This window comes from Marmota flaviventris, chromosome 1 (assembly GCF_047511675.1).
Source record: "Marmota flaviventris isolate mMarFla1 chromosome 1, mMarFla1.hap1, whole genome shotgun sequence".
NCBI classification, from domain to species: domain Eukaryota; kingdom Metazoa; phylum Chordata; class Mammalia; order Rodentia; family Sciuridae; genus Marmota; species Marmota flaviventris.
In genome coordinates this window covers 15,780,279-15,797,303 of record NC_092498.1, presented here as the reverse complement: position 1 = coordinate 15,797,303, position 17,025 = coordinate 15,780,279, and the positions used below count along the sequence as shown (strand labels likewise).

Genomic DNA, 17,025 nt, shown 5'->3' with positions numbered 1-17,025 from the left:
AGCTTATCTAATTAGCATAAACTAGATACATCAGTCAACCAATAAGAAATCTCCACATTTAATGGCTTGCTGGTGTTACTTCACAAACCACTCCCTCTGGCATTTTGCCAGGCGCCATCCAGACTTGTTTACAGACTCTAACATTTCTCTGGCAAAATGCCAGGCGCCATCCTGACTTGTTTACAGACTCTAACACTGGGGATGTGGCTCAAGCGGTAGCACAATCGCCTGGCATGCGTGCGGCCCGGGTTCCATCCTCAGCACCACATACAAACAAAGATGTTGTGTCCACCGAAAACTAAAAAATAAATATTAAAAAATTCTCTCTCTCTCTCTCTCTCTGTCTCTATCACTCTCTCTTTAAAAAAAAAAAAAAGTATACAAATAACAAGTATGCCCTGTGATGAATAGCAATGAAGTCAACGTACCTATGTTATTATCACCTAGATCATGAAACAATATCATCAAAACCCTTGAAACCCCTCATCTCCATTGTAAGTCAGTCCCCTTCCCCCAGGGTCAACAACTGTCTTGATTTCAAACTCCATAGATTGATTGTCTTGATTTTTTCAAAATAATTTATTTGAATTCTTCAATTTAATTTTGTTATTAATCTATAAGGCTATATTGATCATCAGTCTAAGGTAAGCTGATAATGTATGTTTTTATTACAAAACTATTCTCAGATTTATTTCCTTTCATTCCTCTTGTTGTAGGTGTTTCTCTTGATCCAAAGTGAGAAGATGAAAAATGATTACGTTTATCTCAGTTGGTTAGCTCGGTGCTGTGAGTCTTCTTTTAAATACATAAATATAAGCAATGATTTTCTTTTTATTTTTCTTACTTTATAATCTGTTTTGAAATTACATTAAGCATTATCTAATCTTTAAGCATTTCTTGTATTTTTCTCTATAGAATGAGTAAACACTGGGCTGGGGATGTGGCTCAAGCGGTAGCGTGCTCATCTGGCATGCATGCGGCCCGGGTTCGATCCTCAGTACCACGTACAAACAAAGATGTTGTGTCTGCCAAAAACTAAAAAATAAATATTAAAATTCTCTCTCTCCCTCTCTCTAAAAAAAAAAAAAAAGAATGAGTAAACACTGAAATTAAAGGTGGTTAATAATACTCAGTAAGAGTTGCCATGTAAATATGTTAGGAAAGTTCATCCTATGATTAGTTCCACCAACCAACACTTACCTACTACTTATAGTCCTGATAAATGTCAAGTTCTTCTACCTCGTTAAGGTTTCCAAACTCTCAGTCTACCATGTTGTTTGTGAAATGATACACACTGATTTACCTTTTCGATTTCTAGGCCTGAAAAGTGCCAAAATGTCAAAATTGTAATATTTTTATATACTATATAGTCTATAAGTGCTCTCATTATTTTTTTTGGCTCCTTTTTTTTTTTAACTCGGATTTCAAATATTCATTGATTTTTTTTTTTTTTTAGCCACAGGAAAATTTTAGCAATTAGGGTTTTTGTTTTGTTTTTAATATTCATAGTTATAGATGAACACAATACCTTTTTTAATTTATTCATTTATTTTTATGTGGTGCTGAGGATCAAACCCAAGTGCCTCACTTGCTAGGCAAGCATTTTACCATTGAGCTACAACCCCAACCTAGCAGTTAGGTTTTCTTTTCTTTTTTTTTTTTTTTTTTTTTTTTAATATTCTTTAGTTGTTGATGGATCTTTATTTTATTTATATGTATGTTTGCTAGGCAAATGCGCCACCATTGAGCCACGTGCAGTTAGGTTTTCTAAGTGAATGAAAACTGTGAATAGGATTGAATGAATGAAAGGTGTCCTCTTAAGCAAATTAGCAAAGTAGAAACTACAGGAAATCAAGTCAATCTAAAAAACAATTATATGAATCTGAAATATTTTAAATATGGTAGGATTCCAGTAGACAGCCAGCTTAATGTCAACATTGCAAACTTTCCATGTAAGGGTATTCTACTTTATATATTTAGAATATAGAATAACAATATGCAAAAGTTATTTCCTGTCTTCTTTTTTTTTTCCTTTTTCCGTTTTTTGTCTGTTTTTTTTTTTTTTTTTTTTCAGTACTAGGATTGAGGCCAGGGCCTCATACATACTAGGCAACTACTCTATCACTGAGCTATATCCCTGGCCCTTTTAAAGTTTTATTTTGAGACAGGGTCTCCCTAAATTGCCCATGCTGACCTAAAGCTTGCAATCCTCCTGCCTCAGCCTCCCCAGTAGCTGGGATTATAAGTGTGCACCACCACCCCCTGCCAGAAGTTATTTCTTTTTCATTTAAAAATCATAACTATTTCTTTCCTTTTGTAGATATCATGAATAAGAAACCAAGACTAGCCTGGGAACTTTATCTCAAGATGGAAACTTCTGGCGAGTCCTTTAGTCTTTTACAGCTCATTGCTAATGACTGTTACAAGGTGAGTTTGAGAGGTAGTAAAGGGAAAATTGAAAATGAGCATTACATTGCTGCAGTGGCTAAGTATTAGGGGAAAATGTCCTAGAACCTAAGTGGTTATTGGTGCAAAGATTTTTGCATAGTCATATCAGAAATATCCTTTTTATAAATTAACACTAGACTTAAGTATATAAATTACTGGACTCCAGAGGTGGACAGTATTTATAGGTATCATTCATGTATTCATCTCTTGGTCGGAAATTTGATTCTGAAATTATGTCTAGAGACAGATTGGGAATCATTGTCAACATTTAAGTAGTAATTGAAATCCTCAAAAACAGTGAGATTTACCAAGTAAGGAAATAAGTGAGAAGTGTTGTAAACCAAGCCTTGAAGAATATTAAGATATAAATGGTAGACAGGAAATACAAAGAAACCAGAAAAAGGGAGAAGAAAGCAGTCATATTTAACACTAGTGTGTGTATGTGTGTGTGTGTGTGTGTATTAGATAGATAGATAGTTAGATATTGGGGGAGAGAGATGTGTCGAGAGGTAGTTGAAAAGACAAAAGTAGTTTTATTCATTTATTTATTTATTTTTAGTTATACACACAATACCTTTATTTTATTTATTTATTTACATGTGGTGCTGAGGATCAAACCTAGTGCCTCACATGTGTTAGGCAAGCACTCTGCCACTGAGCCACAACCCCAGAGAAAAGTAGTTTGGGACCTTATCCTGTAGATTACAAGTTTTTAAAAAATATTAGCCTCAAATCCTAGAAATTTCTATTTTTGGAATATCTCATCCTATTGAAAATATAGGAAAATATCAGATAAAGAGAATACAGTGTTAAGCTAATCGATAACAGCATGTTTCAAAGTGAATCATTACTAAAAAAGAAGTATCGCCATTAGAGAAGGATTCGAGACACTGGAAACTTGAAAATAATAGTTTAATATGATTCAGTGATTAAGTGATTAAGTAAGTTCCAGAAGGCTGAGGAAAAGAAAACATTAACAGACAGGAAATGATTTCAATTTTAGATGTATTAAATACCAAGTATCATTGGAGCTCCCAATAGAGACTATACAATTAGGAAACTCACAGAGTGAACCCAGAAAAGTATTTAGAAAAATCAGGAGAGGAAAAAATGATTTTCATTTCTCTTTTTCTAATTCCTATCTATCACAAGCCAAGGAAGGGGGAATGTTAAATTCTATATCTAGATAGAAATATACAAGAACTGAGATGGCAGTAGCCGCAGATAGAGAAGAAAGTCAGATTAGAAAACAGGTGTAATGAGTATAATGTTGACCAGAGTCTTTAAATTCATGATTTTGAGGTTAACGAAAAAAATTATGGTGCCAGCTTAAAAGGGAAAACAGTATGGATTTAGGGGAGTTGGGGTGGAGAGTTAATTTTGATGGGTAAAATTATACTGTAGGCTAAGGAAAGGGAGATAAAGATTCAAGACAGTATAGGCATTTTTGATGGATTAAAGCTATAGAGGAGATAAAAGTGGGATAGTGTTAAAGTCAAAGGAAAATGATCACCGTGAAAAACAACTTGGCACTATCTTCTCACAGCAACCCACTAGTTTCGCGATTCACTAGAAGGACTCGATACAAACACACTTACAATGATGGCCTATACATTTATCCCAGAGAAATGGAAACTTCTATCCATACAAACACCAAATGTTAATAATAGCTTTATTTGTAATAGTGTCGAACTAGAAAAAAATCTTTATATAGGTGAATGGTTAAACATATAAAAAGAAACGGATGAGGAGACTGACTCCATTTCCTGATGTTTGAGTGTTGATGGCTTTTAAACATCACCCCTCCTTCATCCCTTTGGGCCCCACATCTGACAAAATGACAAGAAAGCCTGGATGCTGCCTCCCTTGGTGCCATTGGGTGATATAAACCATTCAAGCACTGACCCAGCTCAGGATGCCCCACCTGGTCTTCACCCCTAACCCCAGGCCAGAATCCTTTTTCTACTTTCTCAGGCCATATCAGACCTGCTTGAGAGGTCTACTCTGCTCTTGAAAGAGACCTCAACTATGTATGTAAGAAATCTTCTCATACCCCTTGGGGTATATGTGACATCTCCACTCTCAATACCACAATCAAACTTTGGGTGGGGATCCCTCCTTCTTTTGCAGGATGACCATAATGACGGCCAACTATTGTCAAACCTGTAACTTAGATTAACAAGGAATAAGGACATTATATTCTGTTAAAAAAATCCAACCTCAAAGGGTCCCATACTGTTTGTTTTTATATGTATGTGAAATATGTAACATTCTTTCCAGGCATGGTGAAGCATGCCCAGTGGCTCAGGAGGCTGAGACAGGAGAATCACAAGTTCAAAGCCAATTTCAGCAACTTAGCAAGGCCCCAAGTAACTCAGCAAAACCCTGTCTCTAAATAAAATAGATAAAAAAGATCTGGGGATGTGGGTCAGTGATTAAGCACCCCTGGATTCAATCTCCAGGGTGGAAGGAAGGAAGAAAGGAAGGACATTATTGAAATGACAAAATTATACAGATAGAGAACAAAATATATTGTTGTTACAGGTTTAGGAGTGGTGAGCAGGGAAGGGCATGCATGTGACTATGAATGGTAACCAAATCTTTGTGATGATGGAATAGTTCTGTATCTTAATAGTGGTGGTACGTATATGAATCCACTCATGTGGCAAAATGATAGGACTATTATCAACACAAAGTACCCATGTCAATTTCCTGGTTTTGATATTGTGATATTATATTGTATTTACATAAGCCATAACAATTAGGGAGACTGGATAAAAGGTACACATAACCTATGTCTATCTTTGTAACTATCTATAGATCTATAATTATTTCAAAATAAGTTTTTTTTTTTTTTTTAAGAAATGAACCAATTAGAGCAATGTAAATGCATTTTACAAATATAATGTTGAGTCAAATGCAAGACACAAAAGAGTATTGCAAGCCAGGCACAGAGGCTCACACCTATAATCCCAGCAGCTAGGGAGGCTGAGGCAGGAGAATCATGAGTTCAAAGCCAGCTTTAGCAAAAGCAAGGCACTAAGCTACTCAGTGAGACCCTATCTCTAAATAAAATAAAAATCAGACTGAGGATGTGGCTCAGTAGTTGAGTGCCCTTTAGTTCAATCCCTGGTACTCCCTCCCCCCCAAAAAAAAAAAGAATATTGCAGTATTGTTTCATATATCTAGAGTTCAGAGAGGCAAAACAGATTCATATTTTTTAAAGATATATAGATAGAAGGCAAAACTATAAAGAAAGTCAAAGAATTAATGACTATAAAAGAATAGTAATTACCTCTTGGTGGGGAAGGGGAGGATTGTGGTCTGGCAGTGACACACAGAGAGCCTTTATTTTGTTTCAGTGTCTTGACCTGAGTGATGGACACATTTATATTCACATTATAGTTTGTAAGATGTACATGTATGTTTCCTGTACTATTCTATCTTTGTGTATTTTATAATAAAATATTTTAGTACATAGGTAGAAGGATTAACCTTGAAAAGAATAAGAGAGAATGGGAAGATGAATGAAGTTGTAAGTATTATTTGAAGTGAAGGGAAGAAACTTGTTTTCCCTGTCAAGTATAAAATTGAGCTAAATTAAGAATGCAGTAGAGGCCTTTGGGAAATTGCCAAAAGTTTAGAAAAATAGTTAATAGAAGGTATAGAGAAGTAGCCAAACCATGCCAAGTGAAGAGGTTGCCCAGCAGTTTGGAAACCTAAGTGAAGTTGTTGGCAATGTGCATTTACAATTGCCAGTCAAACACACACACACACACACACACACACACACATCAAAGTAAAACTTAATGGTCTTCAGCCTGTTCCAAGAGGTCAAGGAATGTACTATATTGGGAAACGTGTCTGTCAAAATGGATTACATATTTAAGAAACTGAGTATTTAGACTAAAGGTCAGTATACATCTAGGCATTTTGAGAATTTAAGAACAAGAACAGAAAAAGACTACTCTTGAATTAAACATAATTAGATTAAGATAAGATGAATTGTAGTAATGTAAAAAGAATGTATTAAGGACACTTGAAAAATATCCAGTTCAAATCAGTCATTAGGGCTTATCCTCAAGATTCAAATGTACTTAGAAGAAATAACAAGGGTTGATGGCAGTATAACTTGGCTATATGTAAAAAAAAAATTACACTATTGAAAATGGAATGAAGGTAAACTAATTTAAACTGAATTTGTACTCAAACTGTGATTTTCCTTCTCATTTTAGTTAGGAGTTGGAATTTATTTAACTTGCTAACTGAAAACATTGTCATTTACCCATATCACCTATTTCGTACAGTTCTATTTCATGTTATCTGTATGATTAGTGTCCAATTTTTTGACTACAAGTATTACCATAACACTTTCTTTTATTCAGATGGGCCAGTTTTACTACTCAGCCAAAGCTTTTGATGTCCTAGAGAGGCTAGATCCCAACCCCGAATACTGGGAAGGCAAAAGGGGTGCGTGTGTGGGCATTTTCCAGATGATCTTAGCTGGGAGAGAACCCAAGTAAGTAAACAGACAGGAGATACTATCACTATTCATTTTTGGTGTGTGAGGGAAAACATTTGTTTTCTTGGATGATATCTTCTGAAAACTCAAAGTTATAATAATGTTTTAGAATAATGAAAAAAAATGTTAAGATGTTAAATATTTCTGACCATCCTCCAGAAATGTCTTACTTTTACAGAATCAAATCATTTTAAATTTTATATACTGGAACACTGAGTATGCTACAGCTCTTATGTAGAAGGGCAAGATGTATATATTTTGTTCCAAATGAACAGCCATTTTATTTTTTCTTGTTGTTTACAGTGATGGGTAATAGCCAATTTTATAAACAAAATCTTACTCTTTTCTTTGCTTATTGGCTTTTTCTTGTCTTAGTTTAGGCCTCAAAGAATTAGGAATTAAGTGGATATGGCTGATAACTCTGTTTTTTTTCCTTTGTCTTTTTGTGTTCCACAAAGTGTTATACTTCATTTGAATTAAAATTAAAACACTTAAAAGCTAAATTAAATGTCCTAAAATAACTCAATGGAATATATTTGTTGCTCATGTGTGAATAGAAAATATGATAATTTTGTAAGCAAGTAATCTATCAAAAATTACTTCCTGCCTTGTACCTATTTCTAATCCTAAACAAAAATTTAAAAGCATTTGGTCAGGTGAAAGAAGGTGTGGGGAAAAGAAGTAGAAAATATGAAAAGATTGTTAGGGAAGTGGATCCAGAGACAGTTACATATAGGTCTGGAAAATCAATAAGCAGGTTTTAGCGTGCATTACGTAAAATGTTTTAAAATTAATTAAATTAAATTAGTTAAAGCATAAATGCTGGTCATTCACCAAATCTTATTCTTTTATGCTCCTCTCTTCTATGTTTATTAATGTAGTTGAGGCTTTCCTGACCAAATTTCTTGAAGAAATCACCTCTTCCTCTAGCTTTGTAAAATTTTAGGAATATTAACAAGATAGGGATATCCACTCTCATTACTTCTATTTAATATTGTGCTAAAAATTCTAGCTAGAGCAATTAGGCAAAAGAAGGAAATAAAGGGATAAAAATAGGAAAGGAAGAAGTCAAATTACCACAGTTTGCAAATGACATGAATGATGTGATTCTATACCTAAAAGATACAAAAACAAACAAAACAAAACACCTCCACTAAAAGACTTCCAGAGCTAATAAACAAATTTGGCAAAGTAACAGGTTACAAAATCAGCATTCAAAAATCAATAGCTTTTCTATATACTGACAACAAATCTGCTGAGAAAGAAACCCAGAAAACAGTTTCATTCACAATAGCCTGAAAAATAAAATTAAAACCCTAAGAATACATGTAACCAAGGAGTTGAAAGAGGGGGTGAAAATACCGTCACAATGAAAACTATAGAACATTGAAGAACAAGATTGAAGAAGACCTCAGAAGATAGAAAGACCACCCATGTTAATGGACAGGCAGAATTAACATTGTTAGAATGGCCATACTACCAAAAGCAATATACAGATTTAGTGCAATGCCCATCAAAATACCAATGATATTCTTCACAGAATAGAAAAAACAATCCTAAAATTTATTTGGAATAGAAGACCCAGAAAAGCCAAAGCAATTTTAAGTCAAAAAAGCAATACTGGAGGCATCACAATACCCAGCTTCAAATTTACTGCAGAGCTATAGTAACAAAGACTGCACAGTGCAGGCATAAAAACAGACAGAGACCAATGGTATAAAATAGGAGACACAGAGACAAACCCACAGATACAATCATCTGACCCTTGACAAAAGTGCCAAAAATATACATTGGAGATAGTGCTGGAAAAACTGAATTATCCATATGGAGAAGAATGAAAGTGGACCCTTATTTATTACCCTACACAAAAGTCAAATCAAAATGGATCAAAGACTGGAACAGAGACCTTGCGCCTAATAGAATAAAAAGTAGGTCCAAATCTTTATCATGTTGGCTTAGGCCCTGACTTCTTGAATAAGACTCCTAAAGCACAAGAAGTAAAATCAAGAATCAATAATGGGATAATTCAAACTAAATAAATGGGATGGATACAAACTAAAAAGCTGCTTCTCAGCAAAGTAAACAATCAATAATGTGATGAGAGAGCCTACAGAATGGGAAAAAATCTTCACCACATGCACCTCAGATAGAGCACTAATATCCAGGGTATACAAAGAACTCAAAAAACTTAACACCAAAACAACAACAACAACAACAAAAAAAACCAAATAACCGGACCAATAAATGGGCTAAGGAACTGAACAGACACTTTACAGAAGAAGAAATACAGTTGGTTGATCAACAAACATGAAAAAATGTTCATCATCTCTAGCAATTAAAGAAATGCAAATCAAAACTACTCCAAGATTTCATCTCTAGTCAGAATGGCAATTATCAAGAATACATGCAATAATAAGTGTTGGAGAGGATGTTGGGGAAAAGGCACACTCACACATTGTTGGTGGGACTGCCAGTTGGTGCAACCATTATGGAAAGCAGTATGGAGATACTTCAGCAAACTTAGAATGAATTTGCCATTTGACCCAGCTGTCCCTCTCCTCGGTTTATACCCAAAGGATTTAAAATTAGCATATTACAGTAATGCAGCCACATCAATGTTTATAGCAGTTCAATTAACAACAGTTAAACTATGGAACCAACCTAGGTAACCTTTGACAGAGGAATGGATAAAGAAAACATGGTACATATACACAATGGAATATTACTCAGCCTTAAAGAAGAATGAAATTATGGCATTTGCAGTAAAGTATAGATGGAACTAGAGAATATCATACTAAGTGAAATTAGCCAGTTCCAAAAAACCAAGACCTGAATGTTTTCTCTGATAAGTGGATGCTGATCCATAGCAGGGTGGGAGGATGGGGAAGAATGAAGGAACTTTGGTTTGTGTAGAGGGGAGTGAGGGGAGGTTGGGGTAGTGGGGATGGGAAGGAAGGTAGAAAGAGACAGACATTATTACCCTATATACATGTATGATTACACTAGGGGAGTGACTCTGAACCATGTACAGCCAGAGGAATGAGAAGTTGTACTCCATTTTTGTACAATATGTTAAAATGCATTCTACTGTAAAATTAATTAATTAATTTTAAAAATAAGATTAAAAAAAAGGTAAAATGTGGCTAGGGTTGTGGCTCAGTGGTAGAGCACTCGCCTAGCATGTATGAGGCACTGGGTTTGATCCTCAGCACCACATAAAAATAAAGATATTGTGTCCATTAAAACTGAAAAATAAATATTTTTTTAAAATTTGTTTAAAAAAGTAAAATGATGACAACATTTTCAAATGTATACAAGAAAAACATTACAAGTAATTCCTGTTGTTAATCTCACCACCTTTTTTTTTTTTTTTTTTTGGTGGTACTGGAGATTGAACCCCAGGGGTTCTACCTCTGAACTAATTTTGAGACTGTGTCTCACTGAGTTGCTGAGGCTAACCTCGAATTTGGAATCATCCTCTCTCAGCTGCCCCACCCCTACCCCAATAGCTGGAATTACAGACATTTGCCACCACACTGGTTGCAGATAACATTCTTTTTTTGATACTGGGGATCTAACCCAGGGACCCTTTACCACCGAGCTACATTCCCAGGCATTGAGCTCAGGGGTGCTCAACCACTGAGCCATATCTCCAGCCCTTTTATATTTTAGTTTGAGGCAGGGTCCCACTAAGTTACTTAGGGCATCACTAAATTGCTGAAGCTGGCTTTGAACTTGTGATCCTTCTGCCTCAGACTCCTGAGCTGCTGGGATTACAGGCATGCACCACTGGCTTCTTTCTATTTTTTGAGATGAGATCTCACCAAGTTGCTAATGGTCTTGCTAAATTGCTCAGGCTAGCTTTGAACTTGCAATCCTCTTGTCTTAGCCTCCGGAGTTGCCAGGAATACAGACATGTGCCACCACACCCAGCACAGATAACATTCTTAAAGTAGATTCAAGAAGCTAGGGATGGAGCTTGGTGGTAGAGGGCTTGCCTAGCATGTGGGACGCCCTGGGTTCAATCTCCAGTATCACAAAAAAGAAAAAGGAGAAGGAGAAGGAGGGAGGGGGAGGAGGAAGAGGGAGGAGGAGGAAGAAGAAGAAACAACCTAGTAGGTCACTGTGGTTTACACCTATAATCCTAGCTACTTCCAGCCTGGGCAACTTAATAAGACCCTGTCTCAAATAGAATAAAAAGTACAGGGGGGCTGGGATTGTGGCTCAGCGGTAGAGCGCTCGCCTAACATGTGTGAGGAGCCGGGTTCGATCCTCAGCACCACATAAAAATAAACAAATAAAATAAAGGTATTATGCCCAACTATAACTAAAAAAATTTTAAAATAAAAAGTACAGGGGATGTAGGTCAATGGTAGAGTGCTAATGCACAAAGTCCCAGATTCAGTCCCAAGTACAAAAATAAGTAAAATGTCTGTGCAATTAAGAAGTTATATCTTGTGCATGTGCACACACACAGATACACTACAAACCAAGAAGATACACCAAAACAAACATAATTTTCTTTGCATTATGCTTTCATTTCACAGAATAAAAATTATGACATTGTAACCAATAAGACTCTTTATCATTCAAATCATTTCCTTCAGCAGATAGCTGAATTCACAGTGTAATTTTAGTTTCCTTTATAATCTCATAAAAGACTAGTTAGTGAAAATTAGTCAGGTTTCATTGAGAACTTGTCAAAAGGAGATGTACGTGAACATGAGTTAAATTTATTACAGAGAATATCAAAGGTTGAGAATTTCAGGTGAAAGGGATGCGATAAGAAATCTGTGTAGTTTTAAAATATTTCTGAAGCTAGGCATGGTTATACATACCTGTAACCCCAGCTACTCAGGAGGTTGAGGTAAGAGGATCACAAGTTTAGGGCAGTTTGGATAACTCAGCAATATGCTCTCTCAAAATAACAAATAAAAAGGCTCATTACATGAGGCTCTGGGCTCAATCTCCCGAGTACTGGCAAAAAAAAAAAAAATTAAAAAGTTTGATATTTGTTACTCTGTAGACTCCGGACCTGCATTGAAACAAATACAACATTGGATCTTGAGGGAAGAGTTATCCCTGAACTAACTCTCTGATAGTCAGCCTCACCCCCTCAGCAAAACAAGTCTAAGCCTGTCACTGTAGAATTTGGTTCATTTTAACTTCATTGGCTTCATTTTTTCACCATGGCAGTTTCCTGAGAACACTGCACCTCTCCCTGCCACAGCAGCTCTTACGTGCATCTTTAGAAGGGAGCGATGACTTGCATTTCTATCCTACAGTTCCACGCTAAGAGAATATCAAAGAAAGGCAGAGAAGAAAAAGTAACTTACTTGCCTTGTATCAGATGATTTATTCCCCACAAAACCCAATGCAGAAAACCCAGGACTGAAAAACAGCAAGGAGACAGGCACTTTTAATCCCGGGGATTTGGGACTGAGGCAGGAGGATTCATCGAAAGTTAGACGCCAGCCTCATCGACTTGGCGAGACCTATTTCAAAACAAAACAGGACCCGGATGGAGCTCAGTGGTAGAGCACCCCTGGGTTCAGCCCTAGAGAGAGAGAGAGAAATAGCAAGTTGACCTCTTGCCCAACATGTACCATGATGCCAGGAAGCCTCAGACCTGGGCCTGGACCTATGCAGTTCTCAGAGCCTGTGACCACAATCCTCTGCAAGACTGAGGGGTGAAGTGGGCAAAGGCTTCCCCTGTTCTGTCTACACTTAGGGTACAGGTGCAACACAACCATCTATACAAAATTGTTATCTACAGGACAGACTAGTAACAAAAGCAAGAGAAAGAGACAGGTTATCAGGAGCCAAATGAGAAACCTCCCTGGGTAAGTTAAAATCCCCACTTGGAACAAAATATTTTAAGGAAAGATAATAATGATATACTGTAATGATTTAAAGCAGCATGTTCTCAATCTTGTTTTTTTTTTTTAAGTAAATATGAAAAGGTAAGATGCATTAAAAAAACATACATAATTTACTGACTAAAAGTTACCAATGTGACTGTCATCTTCTGTCATGTATTATGAATAATGCTCTTTTTTAATGTTTATTAAATGCTTGAAACTAAAAAAAAACCAAAACAAAACAAAAAGAAAAACACCTGCACAATACAGGCATAAAAGCAGACACATAGATCAAAGGTATAAAATAGAAAACAGATAAACACACACAGATACAATCATCTGATCCTTGACAAAGGTGCCAGAAATATACATTGGAGATGGTGCTGGGACAACTGGTTATCCATATGTAAAAGATTGAAAGTGGACCCTTATTTCTCATCCTGCACAAAAATCAACTCAAAATGGAACAAAGACCTCAGAATTAGACCAGAAACTATGCCACTCCTAGAAGAAAACATAGGATCAATACTCCAGCTTTTAGGCACAATGAGTTTTCAATAGGACCCCTAAAGCTCAAGTAATAATGCTAAGGGTTAATAAATGGGATGACTTCAAATTAAAAAACTTCTGCACAGCAAAGGAAATAATTAGGCATGTGAAGAGAGAACCCACAGAATGGGAGAAAAATCCTCACTAGCTATTTTCTGACAGAGGATTAATATCTAGAATATATAAAGAACTTGAAAAACTTTACACCAAAAGATCAAACAACCCAGTTAATAAATGGGCAATGAACCACATAGGTAATTCTCAAATAAGAAATACAAATGGACAACAAATACGTGAAAAATGCTCAATATCATTAGCAGTTAGGAAAATGCAAATCAAAACTACACTGATATTTCATCTCACACCAGTCAGAATAACGATTATCAAGAATACAAATAATAATAAATGCTGAAAAGGATGTGGAGAAAAAGGAACACTTTTACACTGTTGGTGGGACTGTAAATTACTACAAGCACTATGGAAATCCGTATGGAGGTTCCTTAAAAGACTGGACATGGGATCACCTTGTGACCCAGATATACCACTTCTTGGTATTTATCCTGAAAAATTAAAGTCATCTTACTACAGTGATACATACATACCCACATTTAAGCATTCACAATAGCCAAACCATGGAACCGGCCTAGGTGTCCATCAGTGGATGAATGGATAAAGAAAATGTGGTATATGTACACAATGGAGTTTTACTCAGCTATAAAGAAAAATGATGGAGCTCTTTCCTAGCATGTACAAGGCCCGGGTCCAATCCCCAGGACTGCTGAGGATGGGGGAGAGAGAGAGAGAGACAGAGAAAGACATGATATCATTAGCAGGAAAATGGATGGAACTAGAGACCATCAAAGTTACATGAAATAAGTCGAACTCAGAGGGTTTTTGGTCTTATATTTTCTGTAATATGCAGAAGCTGGAGAAGAAAAAGGAAAACAAAGGGAAGGGTGGATCTCCTAAAAATCAAGGGAGTCATTAGAGGAAAGGGATCAAAGTATGGGAGGGGGGCAGGAAGAGTTCTGGGGAGTGATATTAGCTAAATTGTATTGTTGTTGTGTTTTGTCTATGTATGCATGTGTAACAACAAATCCCATCAGTATGTACAACTATAAAACACCAATAAAAATGTGGAAGAAATGGCTGACACACGCCTGTAATCCCAGGGGTTAGGAAGGCTGAGACAAGAGGATTACAAGTTCAAAGCCAGCCTCAGCAAAAGCAAGGTGCTAAGCAACTCATTGAGACCGTCTCTAAATAAATATACAAAAATAGGGCTGGGGATATAGCTCAGTGGTCAAGTGCCCCTAAGTTTAATCACCAGTATCAAAAAAAAAAAAAAAAAAGGCAAAAAAAATTTTTTTTCCAACTATGGTAATGATACCCAATTTAAAGTGATTACCACCTTAAACAAAGGAGAAACGTAAGGGTCAGACAAATGAAGTGACTCATTAACTGTGAAGCTAGAATTTGAATCAAGCTCCCAGAATCTGACACCTGGAGATATATATATATATGTTTTCTACCTTATCATACAAATTAAGTGTAGAAATATTTAGTCTCAAGGACAAAACAATTAGTAGTATGTAGTTAGATAATACAGATAAGTAAGGAGACCCTGGGTTGACAAGGAGTATTTCACAAGATCTCTCATTTTACTATGCCACTGTAAGAAGATAAATCCAGGAAGTTTTTGTTTTTTTTTAATATTTTTAGTTGTAGATGGATACAATACCTTTATTTTGTTTATTTAGTTTTATGTAGTGCTGGGGATCGAACCATGCTAGGCAAGCTCTCTACCACTGAGCTACAACCCCAGCCCCCATAAATCCAGGAAGTTTTTAATTGGCTTATGAGTATACCATGGTAGATTCTATTCACAGATGCCCTGCTAGAAGTACAGTTTGAAATTACTAGTTTATTTTGTTAATTTTCATATTTATTGAAATACTTTGTTCTTTCAAATCTTTTCTTTAGAGAGACCCTTCGAGAAGTGCTGCATTTACTGAGAAGCACAGGTAACACCCAAGTAGAATACATCATTCGAATCATGAAGAAATGGGCCAAAGAAAACAGAGTGCCTATCTAAAATAGCTTGAGTCCTAATCGTAAGAATCAGCTTCCACCTCGACTTAAAATTGGAAATCATTTTCCTCAAGTTGAATATAAGACACGGGGCTCGTTCCTTGCTTTTCAAGCCTCAAGATCAGTGACTGACTTAGACTTTGCTGACTGAACAAAGTACTGTTATCTGTGCCGTGGCCCTTGTATGATCCTACTAGCAATAAGACTTTGGACTTATCTGGTGCCTTTCTTCCAAAAATACTCAGAGTACTCTTAGGTAGTTTACTGACTTTAAGGAAAGCAGCATAGCCCTTTTTTTTTTTTTTTTTCTGTTTTTTTTTTTTTCCTTTTCTTTTCATGTTAGCATTTCAAGGCATTTTCTCCCAGCTGCAATAACATGTGTCTTTGATACTCAAGAATCACCATCATTCTATCTTGTTATTTTAGCCATCTCTGTACATTATCCTATTTTAGCACAGATTCTGTAAAGGATTTTGTGATGCATCTCTGAATCTCAAAGAACAGAGGTTTTTAACTAGCAGGGTGATTCTCAGAGTGGCAGTAAAATCCTCTATCAGCCATCCAGTTATTAATAGATAATAGACTTATGGGACTTCTCTTTCAGTAATTGAATTGTTGATGATAATATTTTACTGTGGAGTAAGATGAGTACTGCAGTTTTTTAAAAGGTGAGTACTATAAAAAAATGTGTGTGCTGCCTCTGAAAGTATTCAGGAAACAAATCTCATTACTCACTTCTCCATCATATTTTAGATAATAAAGCAGGTTAGAGTTTTTCTTAATGTATTAGCTGAATAAGCATCATATTTTGAAAGCAGAGCTACAGAGGTTTTATATATGTGCATTGTGGGCATTGATTAATGTAATGGTGATAAACCATAGACTGTGTAGAGCTCTCAAGGGGCCTCCTAGTGGTCAGACTTTGTCCTCAGTCATATTGCAGCCCCATGTTTCTGAGCTCTCACAACATAAACCTGAAGCACAACTGAGCACTTTTGGACTCACAGACTGTTTTCTGGAAGTAGATCCACATTATTTTACATATTAGATTACCTTTGTTTCTACATTATGTATTTTTTTCTATAAATGTAAGGTACCCAGTGTTATAGGTCTAGAAAATGCAGAGTGTTCCCTATCCAACACAAATGGGAAGAGAATGAAAGAAAGAAAGAATTCCTATAAGCACTAAGTTAGTTCTTCCTCCTACCCCAACATCCCACTATGGATGAAAGAGTTGTACAGACAGGAGATGGGAACATAGCTGGAGTTAAAACCACCTAGTAGTGAAGACCAGCGACCAAAGATAGCCATTTACCTCAGGACAGTTATATGGGTTCTTTCAGCTCTGCTTAGGAAAATGGCCAGTTTTCCTATCTTTTATGTTGGACTCAGATCTAATCAGAGCACAAATCACAACAAACTGAATGGAATTCTAGGAAACAAAGATATATCAGTTTTCATAAGCCAAAGCTTCTATTTCCTCATTATTTTGTTTCTACTCTTTCAATAATGACTGGTTCTCAGTATCAAAGGCACTAGTGAATCAGATCTGGG

General features: G+C 36.1%; 1 protein-coding gene across 2 annotated transcripts in view; it reads left to right on the top strand.

Annotated features, from left to right (window-relative positions):
- The window catches only part of Ift56 (intraflagellar transport 56), a 63,038-nt gene extending 47,282 nt beyond the window's left edge, over nucleotides 1-15,756 (top strand). The window contains exons 15-18 of one of the 2 annotated variants that reach the window (XM_027952223.2): nucleotides 717-786; nucleotides 2,321-2,427; nucleotides 6,834-6,967; nucleotides 15,364-15,756. In XM_027952223.2, coding sequence (XP_027808024.1) covers nucleotides 717-786; nucleotides 2,321-2,427; nucleotides 6,834-6,967; nucleotides 15,364-15,475 — 423 coding nt within the window. In that variant the 3' untranslated portion in view covers nucleotides 15,476-15,756. The remainder of the gene's footprint in view (nucleotides 1-716; nucleotides 787-2,320; nucleotides 2,428-6,833; nucleotides 6,968-15,363) is intronic. The other variant, XM_071611768.1, reaches the window with a different exon arrangement.
- Nucleotides 15,757-17,025: the final 1,269 nt, after the last annotated feature.